The following is a 15,971-nucleotide window of genomic DNA, read 5'->3' on the forward strand; positions in this document are numbered from 1 at the left end:
AAGTCTATTGTATTACACCTTCTATTACTGTACCTGTTAGAACCTCAAAAAATTAAAATCATTCGAAATTTTTTTCAATATTTTTCATATTTTTAGTAAAAAGTCTGATGGACTTTGGAATGGAATTTGATAATAATTTTTATATTCAGAATTTTTTCCCTTAAATCAGCTAATACTATGTGTATACAAGTGTTTTATAAACATATAAACATAATAAAAAAATAATAAAATATTTATCATATTATATAAATTATTAATAAATTATTAATAATTTAAAATAATATATAAAAAAACACGAAAGATGTTGACAATCGCGGACGGTCCTGATTCTTTGATCAAAAGTTGTACAACAATCCACCATACATAAGTCCATGCATATTTAATCGAACCGTCGAAAAAAATCGCGTTGAACGATCCAACGTTACAGACTTCGTTTTCTTTTTTTTTATTTTTTTATTTTTTTTTTTTTTTTCATAACGAGTAACTAGCAATTTTAAATATTAAACGTATCAAAGATTTCTGCGATTTCCGCGACCAGGCAGATTCGTAACGATGACGTTTACCGTAGCCTGATGTTCCATTGTTATAAACGTTACAAAACACAACTCGTTGATTTCCATCGAGGCATTCACTATGCCAGCTTAATAGACTCGTCAATCACGGCGAATTGAATGATACAACTGACGGGTAGAAGCTTCACATTTTGACGGATTATTATAACACAGTGGTTTCGCGTTATTAACAGTATAATGCCATATTGCTTTGGTATTATACGCTATTTCAATGTGCTCGAATTCATAGGAATACCCGCATACTGCAAATGAGATATCCGGTAATACATATTATACGATAAGTTTTATCCATGAATATTGTCCGATATTTCCGAAAACGAGAAATATCGAATTAACAATCGTGGAACGAATGTTAAGATAGTTTAGATAGGGTGGGGATGCGTACGATATTTTCTGCAAACTCAAATTGTATATTGGACGAAATCTAAAATTCTTCTGTTCCTCTGTTGAATTCTTCTGTTAGAAAATTCTGTTAATAATAATTTTTGCTAATAAGGGGAAAGAAAAGGGGGGGAAGATATGGTATCTGCCCCGATGTATTACGAAGAATGTAACGAAATCAAAATTTAAGTGCGAAAATGTGTAAGGAATATACGAGAGATTGAAAATTTTAACGAGAATTTCGGATATTTGTATTATATCCCTTCGAAAACTAGATAATATTTATCACAAATGGAGTTGATGCGCACTTTGATAAATTATTCATATTCTTAATATACCTAAGCCAAATATCGATACGATATTATCTACATGTTGGAACATGTTGGTATTTCATTAATTTTGATTTAATATCGACCATCTTTTGTATACCGATATATATATATATATATATCACACTTTCGAAGTACAAATAGAATCGCCATTACATCGCTAAACATTCGCATTTAGAGCTTCACAAATATTAGAATTTGTTTTTGGAAAAATAAACGCGGGATATGCGTTCAATCGGGATGGAAAAATTCGCGAAAATATCTCCCGCCCTTACACTGCAACGCCAGTGCCAGTGTAATATTTCTATGAGAGAGTTATTGCATTTTAAACAGAAATGGAAACATATCTACTTATTACCGATCGAAAATCGAATACTAATATTTGAACAATGCTTACGCACTATCAGATCAATATTCGTGCTCGCGTTATAGGTGTTTCTATCCAACATCATGCCGTTACGCCACATTTGTACAATTTTAGAACTTGACCGTCGTGTATCGTCGAAATATATGTTTTTCAAAATGAAACGTTAAAATTTTTCAACAATTATATTTGACAACAAGGGCGAAATTTTTTTTTTTTTTTCAAATCCTTATTCCTTCCAACCAAGTTGATTTTAATATTGAATTTCTATGATATATTCACCTTCGAAACGATCTTGCGTCCGTCGATGGAATCGTGTAGATTTCGTTAACAAGTCGTTTCATACGAAATAATCGATCTCACGAACGTGTGATAAAAATATTACTATGTACAAAATTAAACGATTAAATAATATCGTTAAATAATATTTGTTTTGCACGTCAATTTGAAGCTTGAACGTAGCTGAATGTAATTTGAATAGTGTTTTGTTAATTGTTTTATTGTAAAAAAAAAAAAAAAAAAAGGCAAATTGCGCAATTACGACGATGGATTATGATCCAACGTGGAATTTAAATCACCTTCCCCGGCCAACTGATCGAAGAAAATATAATAGGACGACGTTTCCGACGGTAAGCGGGAAATATCGCACGAGTGGATATTGCACGCGTATGTATATATATATATAAAAATTTCAGAAAGCATCACAGAAGTTTGAAAAATCTGATTACTGATTGTTATGCATCGCCTGCCGATTAATTAAAAATCACAAATTAATTACGTGGTGGTACGGTCATTAGTTATGATTAATATGTTGCACGCAACCACCACGTGTGATTTTAATTAAACTTATTACATTTCAATCCCGATATTATGGGCGAACCGTTACGTTATCGTTAAAGAATATATTTCCCTCTTTCAGTTTTTAAAATATTATTTTCAATCCAGGCATAAAACTGATCAAAACTGGGAGAAAATCACGGCCGAACTCGTTGTTCCATCGATACGTGATTTCCGGATAAACATTTCATCGGACCAATAATGATGCGCCCGACCAGTTATAGGGGGAATTAGTACGGCACGATTAGTTTATTATTCTTTTATACGAGGAAATGAGGTGCAGGTTTTGTACCGTATACACGCATTTCTACTTCTGCACGGCCTCGTTCGATCATTCATTTATATTAGGCATTTATTATTACTTCAATTACGAACGGTCGTCACACAAGTGGAGAATTTTTCAATCGTCGATTGCTGTCCGATCGATGTTCGTCCTTTTCCTATATTTATATTTTTACCTTTTTTTTTTTTTTTTTTTTCCTTTCTTTAGGTATTTATATTCGTCCCTGTTCGCAGTTACGCGGCAAAAACGCGTGCAAATTTCATCGTTCCGCCGCGATTAATTTCCAACGAAATTATCTCATTTTTTGTTTTTTTTTTTTTTTTCTCTTTTTTTTTTTAACGACACCGAATTTTGATATGCTGCCACATTTTATTATCCGATTCCAATCAATCGTTTCGTACGTGTCTCGAAAGGTATCCGTGCCTCTATTTTTATTCCAAGCATACATATTGCAATCGGTTTCAATAATACAATATCTCCCTCTGTGACGTGTATATTAAACGAGCTCGTTAATAAACACTTTAAAAATGTATATATTTTTCGAACGGGTTTCGCTTCGACCGGTGATATCGTTCTACCGTCTTACTTGTATCGAAATTGATGTTAAAGTTAGAAGAATAAGATAAGATTTGTCGCAGGATAGTACATGACAAATATTCGTGTCGCAACTATGGGTATATAGGATATATACGATATACTTACAATAATAACTTGTATTATCTTTGCCCAGGCTCTAGCCTATGGTGTTTTGAATTAACTTTTTCTACGGATTGCTATTGTAAAATAATTGATCGCCTACCGGCTATAACTGCCAGTACACTATTATTTGCACATGCATATACATCGGCACCAGTACACAGTTCAGCAAAATCCCCATTCAAAGCGTGCATTAATTACCATTTGTGTGCATAAAGCGGTCGAAACGATTGCAACTGTGGTTGGTCCATTGAAATTGACATTTTTCGAGGCATAAAGATCGGCCGGTATCCTTTTATTATTCACTATGATATAGTAGCAATCGGCAAATGAATTCGCGATAAATTATTAAAAGTGTAGAGATTACACTTTAATTTTCATTACACGTCACGCTTTTATATTAAAATTGCGTGATTATATGTAAAATTTTTTTTTTCAAACAAGACAATTGCGTACGATTCAATTTTCTAAATTTTCAATTTCCAAACATTTCCAAATTTTATTCTGTTACGTTTCTTTACGTTTCTCGTCGCAAATCTTGTCATCGCTGTATCGTAAATCATACATTATACTGATCTGATCGATAAGAAATAAATGTCAATTCCAAGCACTTATATCGTTTCGATTACAAAAACTGTCCAAACTGGCGAAAATAATATTCAAGTAGGAAATTTTGATCTCAACGATTTCGAAAAATCGGTGAAAGATGAACGAAACAAGTTCATCAAGGAGGAGGATCGAGCTTTATTATTTTCGCCAGATTCTCGTTTCGAGAAACAGATAGGTGAAGATAGAAGCAAACACAGGCTTAGGCGTATAGGTAAGGATAATAGGACACTAACTTGTGGATTGAAGGGTCTTTGCATTCTCAGAGCCTCCGGCAGCCCCCCGGCCTGTGAAAACACGACCAGGGATGGCGGCGGTAGATGATTCGGCACATACGCAGAATTATCCATCTAGAACAGACATGGCCGTGTTCCATTTCTCAATCTTCTTTCGATCTCTCGCGTCCCGATTTTCCGCAAGGAACGTGTCGAAAATGATTCGCGGAAAAGTGAACGAACGATGATAAGTAGCGTGTGAAACGTGTGTAACAGATCTGATAAGTACTGTGTTGATACCAAGTCGAAAATCTTAGTAATTAATAGTAATAGTTGTGGATATTTAAGTTTAGTGAGTGGGAAAATATGTGGAATGTAAGATAATAATAGCAAAAATATATAAAATATTCGAGATAAAATATTTTGCGATGACGATTTCGATAGATGAAACAAGTTTCTATTTAGATTACATTTCTTGCAAAATACACGCGATACTAAGAAACTCGACATGATGAAAAACAGTGCTTATATATTGAATTGTATAAAAAAAAAAATGAAAATTATTTTGATAATGTGTAATAATAGAGAGATATACGCGTTATACGATTCCTCCAACTTCTTTTATTAAATGGATTTTAAAATTGTTTTAAAATTTTCTTTCATCAATCCGATCCATCATTACAATTTATTAGTTGAAACTATGATAAATAATTGATTTCTTATAAAATAATATAAAAAAAGACGTATTGTATTGAAATCGAAACAGTTGAAACGTAGAGTATATTTAAAAAATTTGTAGAAACAGTTCTGAATCGTCCATTCAACTATCCATCATTAAAATCCGATTAATCAAAAATCGAAAAAGAAGGAAAAAAGGATAGACAAAGAGTCGTAATGCAATCGTGGTAATTGTAGATTTTCAAGACAATCGAATACGATATAGTTAATGACTCCACCGTCAAATGACTCCAGTTTCCACTCCTTCTTGTCTTTCAACGAGAGCTATCGAATTTGATCCATGAGTAACTGCATCGATCGCGGTTGTATCAACTTTTCTTTCTCATTAGATCAAATACAGTACATTGAAGAGTGCAAGAAAGTACGCGTCGGGAAACATATCGGAAAGAAGTCGGGAGGAATCGAATATAAACCGTCGCGATGCCTTGCAAGTGTTCACTTTTATTTATCTAACGTAACACTATTTAGCAATTTGCAACATCTACTATATTACCACGCTTAAAATTTGATTGCGAATTACAGCGTTATATTACGCGATAATATTATGATATTTATCACTAAATTTTAACAAAATGATATTATTGAAATGTAAGAGTATACGTATTTGAATTTCAAAATTGATTTTAAAATAAAGAATTACATTACTTTAACGTAGTTAATAGTTGAAAAGTTATATGTTATTATTTGATCTTTTTTAGTATAGACATCAAGCATGAAATATTATATTGATTAATAATGAATAATAAACTAAATGTTTTACTTTGAAAAAATTATATTTGATAATAATCAAATATGATTGTTTATATTTTATAGATCTAAAATTATATAAGATGAAGTACTATGTATTAATTTTTATTTCTAAATGTCGTAACAAAACATTATTATTAAAAATCATTAAAATTTACAATAAAAAAATTAATAAATCTAAGCAAAATATTTAATATATAATTTATAGTAAATTTTAAGATAAATTTAAAAGGTATATGTTATAAAATGATTAATTTTTTTTAAAAAATATTATAAGAACTTTTAAATGTAAAGGACGAACTATATAAAAGTGACTACTTGCAACGCAACAACGTAACAATGCAACAGGCTAACCTTGTTTCGATTATTTTTATATGTATTATAATTGATGAAAAATAAAAAATATATTTATATTCCTAAGAATGTGTCATGTGTATGCGTGTATACGCGTATATATTAATCACCATCCGCGTACATTTTGCTGTACACCAAAGAAGTCACTGCACGAAATACGACCGTTCGAAAACATTCACTCTATTTCCACGGGTCCCATCGTCCTTATCCGTCGCTTAGGAAACGTGTTCTTATCACCAACAGTTCCTTCACACTAATATCCGTATAAATCGATTAAACCGGAATAAAGTCCCGAGCAATCTATTCGAAAAAGGCGCGTTAGGCAGTGAACAACCTAACCTCAACGCACGGTTGTCACGCGGTTCGACGTTCTTGTATAGCTTCGATAAATTGTAAACTCGTTTGACAACTGTCGTAACGTGTAGTTTGAAACTTGTTAATCACGATATAGTATATTAAAAAACAACAAACGGATAACAATTTGATTAACGAAACGATGTAACGCGGGTGAATTCAAATTCAAACAAGTCATATAATCCCGCCACGATAGGCCACTCTGACCTAACCTCTCGATGAATGATAATACCCGACGAGTACCTCAACTAGTAGCTCGGTCACCCGGGTACGGGTCTCTGGTAATGCACTAAACGTGAGCCAGGTGCAAGAGAGGGGTGATTACAAGAGGAAGGCGCCAGGCCCGTGCGAGCAACCTCGTGGACATGCGAGTGCAGACTGATTGGAGTGTGAGGGTACTTACCCACGAGTCGTGAGAACGGTGGCGGTGGCGGTGGCGGTGGTGGAGGCGAGGTAGAGGCGTGGAGAAACAAACCGGCGGCGGTGCTGGCGTGCGCGCGTGTTTTCCGCCGCCATTACTGGCGCCACTGTAGCACCACTTTCGTAATACGCATGCGCGGCATGCGCACACGTTTGATGCGCAATCGTTGCCGCGATACATTGAGGTTTAATCGTGCGCTGACTGCGCGACTGGTAACATCTTGTATAATTTGTTGCAATGATAATCAAATCTATACGCAAATTTTCTTTATAATTAATTCTTCCTTGAATCTTTTGTGATAAAAGTGAATAGTCCTATATTCTATAATAAACATTTTTTTCAATAGTTTTAATATAATAATATAATACAATATAATATAATATAATATAATATTTATAATATATCAATTATATATAGATTATTTTATCTAAACTTTATATTCATAATTATATTCTTCGATTGTGACGACAAGAAAAGTGTATCATTTTTAAATCGTTTTTCTTTAAAATATAAAATATATATTTTATTTTTTCTGAGTAATTATAAGTTTCTTAATTATATTATTTTCTCTGGAAAATTTATCGATATAATTATAATTGTTATAATTATAATTATAATATATAGTCGATTATTTAATTACATTAGAAATTTAATAAAATTTTTCAAAGTTATTACAATATAATTCATAAATATATATAAATGTCAATTATATGTATAACATATAAAAAATATTGTTAGATTATTTTAGAAAATTAAAAAATATATATTTTTTATTTCCGTATATGAATTCTTCAAAATTCTTGGAATTCATAAGAAAATTTATATTACTAAAAGATTCGTGAATATATAACTATATATACGTATATACATGATACATATATTCATTCTTATAGATCTTATAGATTTTACGATTTTTAAATTATTTAAATAATTGCAGTATCATTTCATTTTTTTTATATGAGAAAATATGCAATTGTTTAAATATTAATAATATACATATTTTTAAGAAACTTTTTAAATAAAAATATCTTTACGTTATTTTTGAAAACAGCCAACTTAGTAAGTGCTGCCATCTGTTAGAAAATGGTCGAAATTAGATATTTCAGTTAAATACAACAATTTATATAATAAAATTACTAAAAATATTTTATTTTTAAAAAAATTTAAACCAAATTTAATAAATTATCTAATGGGTTACAAAAAAAGTCGAGATAAATAAAAAAAAATGTATATTATCAACAGATATATTCGTACACTGATATTTCTACAAATGATAACTACATGAAAATTTGTACAAACGAGATATTGAACATATTTAATATTTAATGTGATTCAATTTTTTTGCTCTATATCTATTTATACCCGTGAATAATAAAATTTCCCTTTTTTCATTTATTCATTTAATTCAGGCTAAATCTTATATATAAAAAATTAAATTAATGAATATAAATTATACGTTTAAAATTCCGCTAGTAAATTTTATCTATATAAATTATAATAAATTCATGTTTTAAAGTATTGCTTCGAAGTATTGTGATTACATTTTATATTTTATTAATTAAGAAAAAATATATAAAAGCAGAGTTACAAAAATGTGTGTGTAATAATTTTATTTAAAGTGGTATCGAAATTCGATGTTCAAAATATACAATTATTAACATGTACATTTATAATCTTTTTTAACACAATATTGAAAAATTAAATTCATATGTAGTATAATGCTGAATAATATCACGAAGAGTAAATTTCAGAAAAAATCGGATAAAACAATAGGATAAAATAATAGGTAGTGTATAAAATATTTCCAATCTTTAAACATGAAATGTACACAAATTTACATATATTTAATATCAGTTCTGTACTCTCAAATATTTTTCCTTTTATTATTTTATATACTTATATGCGAAATAATAATACCAAGTCTTATTTTTTTTTAATATACTTTGTTGTAAAGATCATTATATACATATTTTATACAGTTCTGATATATTTCAAATAATTATTATATATCAATTTATTTAATTATGAAAATAATTAAATAATCAAGTAATACTTTTTAAATCAAACATGAAAAAAATATGAATTTTTAAATAAAAGCTTAGATTTGAAAATATAATACTCATATGTTGAAAATAATTAGAAAATATATATAATTATATGCATATTTATATGCAAATATTATACTATCAAATATGAATAGATATACGCAAAAATGTTTTAAATGTTTAAAAAAAAATTATATTTTAATAATTGAATAAAGAATAAAATTCACAGTAATTTTTATTATTTTCAATAGAATTGTAAGTATATAATTTAAAGAATTTATTTGTTGCTTTTATCACTTTTACTTGTTACTAAATATATTTTAGAGAAAACATTTAAAATGACTAAAATCATATTTGTCTAAAACATTCACAGTCTTTCACAAAATTATAATTACATGAATATATGGATTAACAAATTATTTTTGTACTAGATGAAATTATAAACATATTATGTAATTAAATAATTAAATTTGCAAATTTTATTGACTTTAGTTTTATATTATTTAAACAATATTGATTTTCTATCAATTTTACGATTATTATATATTAAAATTATTAAAGATATAAAAAAAGAATATAATAGAAAATTTTCATTATAAGAAATTCATTTTACACTTCTATTTAGATTCTTGTAATTATTTTAAAAATTACTTAATTCGATAAAAAAAAATCAAATCGATTTCAATTACGCCAATTAAATGAAATTATGATTCTATTTTGATATTTCAAACTACATATTTTATATCATATTTCATGCTATACGTATTTACTATATTATCAATAAATAATATAATACAAATAACTTTCGTTATTATTTTATACATAACAATATTTTGTATTCGTACTTTTACTGTTAATTATTAACAATTTTGAAATATTCCAATTATTTGCTTTGTAGTTATATAAAGCACTTCTTTTTTTTATACTATCATGATTATATTATATCTATAAATTAATATAATTATATATTTATTTTACAAAACTATGATAAGAGGAACGCAAACAACAAATGTATTCAAATAGACAATTACATTTCATTGACATAGAGGTGAAATCATTCAAAATTTATATATATATATGCAATCATATATATGCATTATAATGGAAAAATAGAATATAGAGTAACGATCAAACTTAAAATAATCTATATAATACATTTTCAAATATATCTTATTTAATTAAAACATATTTATCTAAGATTTTCATAAAGCTTTCTAATATTGATTCAAATTGAATTGAAAGCAAATGATATGGATAAAAAATTAATAAAATTTAAATTTTTTTACTGTATCTATTTGTTGAATACATTCTATGTGAATTGTGAAATTAATAAATATTAAGAAAAATTTCTTTTTTAAAAGATAAATATCATAAAAGAAATATCATTAAAGAAAGCACATGTTTTTTACTTTTTCCATTTTGCAAAATTATTTTTCATTAGAATTTTCATTAGAATAGTTAATATCTTTTGTTGATATTGTTTTACAAATCGTATACATTAATTGGACAAAAATATACGTGATTTTTGAAAATACAGTAATATAATATTCCCTTCAAAAATATAAAGCTTATAACTATAATTTTACATCATTGTTTATCATTTCAAAGTACATATATATAATGTACAATTTTGAGATGCTTTTTAATATTTTCTTTAATAATTTAATTTAGAAAAAAATGTGTATTCTATTTTCAAAATATATGTAAACTAAAAAATATATTTATACAATATATAATAATAAAAAAAGAAGCTCTATTAACCATATTGTATAAGATTAAAAAGAGCATCAACATTTTCTTTCTCAGACTCTTGTTGTACAACTTGTGTAACATCTTGAGTTAATAGAACTTGTTCTATTAAAACAGTCTCTGAATTAGTTAGTTGTTCTGAAGCTGCAATATTCTCTTCTTTAACTTCTTCTTGTTCATTATTTGACTTGATCACATTTTTCCTCCGTTTCGTTCTAGGTCTGTCTGTATGTATCCTCATATGCCGCCGTAAATCATATTTTCCAACAAAACGGGCATTACAAATTTCACATCCGAATGGTTTACCACCAGTATGAGTCCACATGTGACGTCTCAATGCAGCACTAAATGTAAACGCTATTCCACAAACATTACAAACATATGGTTTTTCACCTGTATGTAAAAGACTATGATCTCTTAACGTTGCCTTTTGATTAAATCGTTTTCCACAGACTTCACACGTGTAACTTCGCGGATTCGAATGAATTCTGACGTGATTCAACAAATTTCCTTGTTGTGAGAACGATCGTCCACATACCTCGCATTTGAATGGCTTCTCACCAGTATGAACACGCATATGTGTCTCTAATGTGCGATTATTTAAAAATCTCTTTCCACAAACTGTACAGGGATACTTAGGTAAATGAAGACCTTGCGGATCTAAATGAGTAATCAAATGTCGTTTGTAATTACCTTTATGATTAAATAATCGTGGACATTGACTACATGCATAAGGCGCACCACGTATGTGTGTTGTAACGTGAGACTCTAATTCCGATTTAACCTTAAATCTGAGACCGCATTTCGGACATCGATGCCTTGGAAAATCTGTGTGGCACACCATGTGTCTTTTTAAGTATCTTTTCATCGTATAAGCTTTATTGCATATGAAACAGGAATAGGGAAATTGACCTGTGTGCGTTTTTACGTGCGTACGTAATTCTCTGTGACTCTCACAATCTTTCTCGCATACTACACAAAAGAATGGTCCACTACTTGGCACATGATTATCTATAGTATGCAACAAAACACCAGTCAACTTATCATAATTTTGCAAGCATAGAGTACATTGATACTGTATTACATCATCTTCAAGTTTGATTTCTTTTATTCTCGTTATTGTGTCATTCAAGCTACCTAATATATTATCTTTTGGATCAACAAAATAATCAGAATCAGAATCATTGCTTTCTTCTGGTTGATCAAACTCTAGCGAATTTTTTTGTATATTTTTCTCATTAATTTTTTCTTTTGATTTTTCTTCCGAAATTGTAGATTTCCAGATTACTTCGTCCTTATTAGTTTTATTATCATCTCTAGTTTCTTCAGTTTTTTCATTACACACGGTATTTAAAAATTCTTCGTTGTCTACCGATTCATCTAAAAGCTCACCATTACAATTAACTTCGTCAATTTTTTTATCTTCTAATTTAACCACAGCATCACAAGAAAGCGTATTGTCTGCATTCACATTCTCTACATTCTCTAAAGAAACATCTTCCGGTATATACATTATCGTATAGTCTAATTGTTGGGATTCTAAAATCTTCGAAATTTCATCAGGTATCTCGCCCTTTAATCGTTTATCTTGATCAATTTCTGCTCCTGATAGTTTCGAAATAATAATATTTCTTAATGCGGATATACCATCCTTAGAAAATTCACCGTTTTCTTCCACTAAATCAGATACGTCAAGCTCTAATGCTTGTTCGTCTTTATGATTTACATTCATTCGTTCAGATAAAAATTCTTCTGAACTGTCTGTATCATTAATAGGCCTAATATCTTGTTTATCATCTAATAGTTTCACTTCTGATAATTCGTCATTCGATTGTTCTGAACAGTCTTGTTCAAAATCGTCGCCCATTGCCTCTTCCTGAAAGGCAATATCAACAAGTTGGGAACGATGTTAATGCTTCCACATTACGTGCAATTATATGCCATGACGAAGTTAACGAAATTAAGAAAATGCAAGCACATAGCTGAGACAAAATCGATACAAGAAAGGTTACCTTTATGAAAGAGTAATATAATAAGAATAATCAATTAAAATTATAAAATAAAAATTATTTTTCAGCTTTTGAATAATGTATGTTTGAATAGAAACATTATATTCCATAATTATTATTTATTATTCAAAATTGTTATTTTGTTATAATCTAATATTTTTATATTTCTATTTTTATAATTCTATTTTTTCTGTATAATTTAATTTTTCGATATTTCGATTAAGATTAATATATTTTATATATTAATATATAAAAATATAAAAATTAAATGTAAATTTTGAATAATCAATAAATAATAATGAAAAATCATTTTCAAGAAAAATTATTTCTCATAACAAAAAAAATAATCTTTCTAAATAAATAGGAATAGAATAGTAGAAAAGCACTTTAGAGAAAAGTGTAATAGATAAAGTTATTTGTTTTGAATAAATGTTAATGTAATATTATTTTTAAATCTTTTAAGAAATCAAATAATGTATTTAATATTATTTAAAATAAAAAAAATTACATATATTATAAATCTACAATATATAAGTTTATTACGTATAATATTATTTAATAAGAATATTGATATTAATATTACATTATATAATATTAAATTTCATTAATTTTGAAAGTTTTAAAATAAATATAATCAAACTTAACAAAATTTAAAATAAAACTTAGCCTTATATATATATATATATATACATTTATAAATTTATAAAAACATAAAAACTAATATAAAGGAAAATATATTTTAATATAATTAATCTTAATAAATAATTAATTAATTAATAATTATAAAAAATCAGAAATCTTACCTTTATGTTATATGAAATTTGTGTTTCAAACATTTTGCGAAGTTTCTTTTCAGTAGCTTGAACTTGTAACTTGAAATCATAAAATGCATTTGTGCGATAAGCACACTTTGCACAAAGCATATTTGGTAATCCATCAAATCTATCAATCTATTTAAAAAATCAAATTATTTAAATTAATATAAATAATTTAACTTATATAAAATTACAATAGATATGAAACACATTTTTTCAAAATTTATTATATACTTTTTTAATAATTTTATAGATTAGTAATTATTGAAATATATATATATTATGAATAATTTATTTTGAATTATATATTTACACAATATATAGAATAATAATTTTGTACGTATTATTATAAATTGTTTTTATAATTATATTTTGTATTATATATATATATTTATATATATTTTAATTGTTTATGATACATGATTAAATTTTACATCAAATTTTGAATTGTGAATTAACGCTGTATATAAATTAGAAAAACCAAACATATTGAAAATAATTTTTAAATAGAAAATAAATATAATATAAATATCTTATAATTTTGGTTAGAAACATTATAAACATTATTTTATAAACATTAATCGATTCTATTTTACTACAAAATTTATTTTTATTCTTAAAGTTCGATTTAAAAATATTTTATATATTTATTATTATGAAATAAATAGTTTAAATATCTAATGATATCATTTTGAGGTTATATTATGAAGTTACAAATTTACACATGATAGCTTGATTGAAATATATTATTACGTAAAGAATATTTTACAAAAAAAATACGTATAATAAATTATAATTTATAAATAACCTGTATTGATGCAAGTTCAGCAAGCTTATCAGGTAAATTTTTTTGACTAATCGTGTCGTCATCATACATAGGAAGAAGTACACCGTCAACTTTCATACATCCTCGACACATGTTAGCACAGGTAATTTCCCAACTCATTGTTATCTTTGATACTCTAATACGAATAAAATTAGATTTTCACAGCGTTGTTGCTCATTTAGAAATAAATGCATTTCACATTTCGCGGTCAGTGCCTTGTTTCCTATGGAACATTATCGTCAACATAACGTTCAGTCATTAACTGTAGAGTTTATAATCCACACGTGTATTGAGTAACGCAACTTCACAATACTGAAGCGACATCTAATGTAGATTATTTTGTACAAATACATAATTGATTAAAAGGAATTATTTAAGTATATCGATTAGTAAATTTTGAATTTTGAACATATATATATATTTATAAACAAACATCATTCTCTGTACTGTAATAAATATATATATATATATATATATATATTTTAACATTTTAAATAAAATCTTATATAAAGTATAATTTTTAATTATTTATTTTATAAGATTCTAACATTAATATTTAATATTTTTGTAATAATAATTTTTATAATAATAATAACTATTCATTCATTTATTTGTTCTCTTAATATAATTATCTTAATATATAATACAATTATATTCTATTTAATCTAATTTCAATAATATTTTTGAATATAAAAAATTTTTAATAAATAAATTAAATTATTTTAAATTATATTTAAATCTCTTCTTTGATAAATTTTTATATTAAATTAATTGTATTAATATATTCTTATTATAGTTTTAATAAATATATGTTTAAAATTTTATATTATAAAGCTTCACATTTAAAATGTTATATAATAATTAAATTTTCCGCGCAATTTTAAATGAATAAGGAACCATATCATTTCAGCCAATTAGAATGTCGATAAACGAATCGGTTCGCATGGCGTCAGTTATATGTTAAAAATCGTGATAACAGGATGTATTACATCGGCAGAAATAAGTAATCATGTGAAATTTTTATTGATTGATATTTTATTACGATTTATAATAGCCTCGTTTAATTATTAATAAGTGAAGTGTACGTTCAACTTATTTTCGAATCAAAAAAAAACTTCTTTACTATTTAAAATTCGATAGCAAATTGCGGCACAATGTATCATTATATTTATCAAAAATTGTAGCAATTAAATTATCTTTTTTTAATTATCTGCGCAATTACTTCTATAGTTATTCTTTTATTATTCATATTCTTTTTTTTTTATGTGATAACATAATTAGTTTTAAGTCTATATATTTTATATTTTAAAATTTTAATTTTTTTTTTTTTTTTTTTGATAGATTATTAATTGATACAATTTCCAAGGCGGGAAAAATTTCAACATGGACATCAAAATGATCGATTATTCAGAGAAGTGTTATATTTTGTATAAAAATTGTATTCTTTAGTTGGTGTTTAATACGTAATAGTTTTTTTAATCATTGAGAGCATGTGATTATTGAGAGCATGAATCAATGTTTTTTTTTTATCGATTATAACTTAAATAGATGCTATAATAGTGTTTTTTTTTTAATGTTTATTTTCGATGTGTACTAGTACTGAATCAGTGTATAAGTGTATATAGTAGTG

The 15,971-nt window shown here is 26.8% G+C and overlaps 2 protein-coding genes across 6 annotated transcripts in view; both read right to left on the minus strand.

Moving 5' to 3' along the window:
• LOC122719712 (E3 ubiquitin-protein ligase Rnf220-like) overlaps positions 1–7,193 on the minus strand; it is a 140,197-nt gene extending 133,004 nt beyond the window's left edge. Inside the window, exons 1-2 of one of the 5 annotated variants that reach the window (XM_043945770.1) lie at positions 6,880–6,946; positions 4,305–4,418 (exon numbers count right to left, since the gene is read on the minus strand). In XM_043945770.1, the coding sequence (XP_043801705.1) occupies positions 4,305–4,418 (114 nt within the window). In that variant the 5' untranslated portion in view covers positions 6,880–6,946. Of the gene's footprint in view, positions 1–4,304; positions 4,419–6,243; positions 6,823–6,879 lie in introns of those variants that run through there. The other 4 variants (XM_043945769.1, XM_043945768.1, XM_043945771.1 and 1 more) reach the window with 4 other exon arrangements.
• Positions 7,194–10,619: 3,426 nt separating this feature from the next.
• Positions 10,620–14,557, minus strand: LOC122719843 (zinc finger protein 596-like). Its single transcript, XM_043946058.1, has 3 exons — positions 14,324–14,557; positions 13,504–13,650; positions 10,620–12,567 (listed from the first exon to the last, which is right to left on the minus strand). The coding sequence occupies exons 1-3, from the start codon at positions 14,459–14,461 to the stop codon at positions 10,699–10,701; spliced, it is 2,154 nt and encodes a 717-aa protein (XP_043801993.1). The 5' UTR covers positions 14,462–14,557; the 3' UTR covers positions 10,620–10,698.
• Positions 14,558–15,971: the final 1,414 nt, after the last annotated feature.

This window comes from Apis laboriosa, unplaced genomic scaffold (assembly GCF_014066325.1).
Source record: "Apis laboriosa isolate Shangri-la unplaced genomic scaffold, ASM1406632v1 scaffold9_cov152, whole genome shotgun sequence".
Taxonomy (NCBI): Eukaryota; Metazoa; Arthropoda; class Insecta; order Hymenoptera; family Apidae; genus Apis; species Apis laboriosa.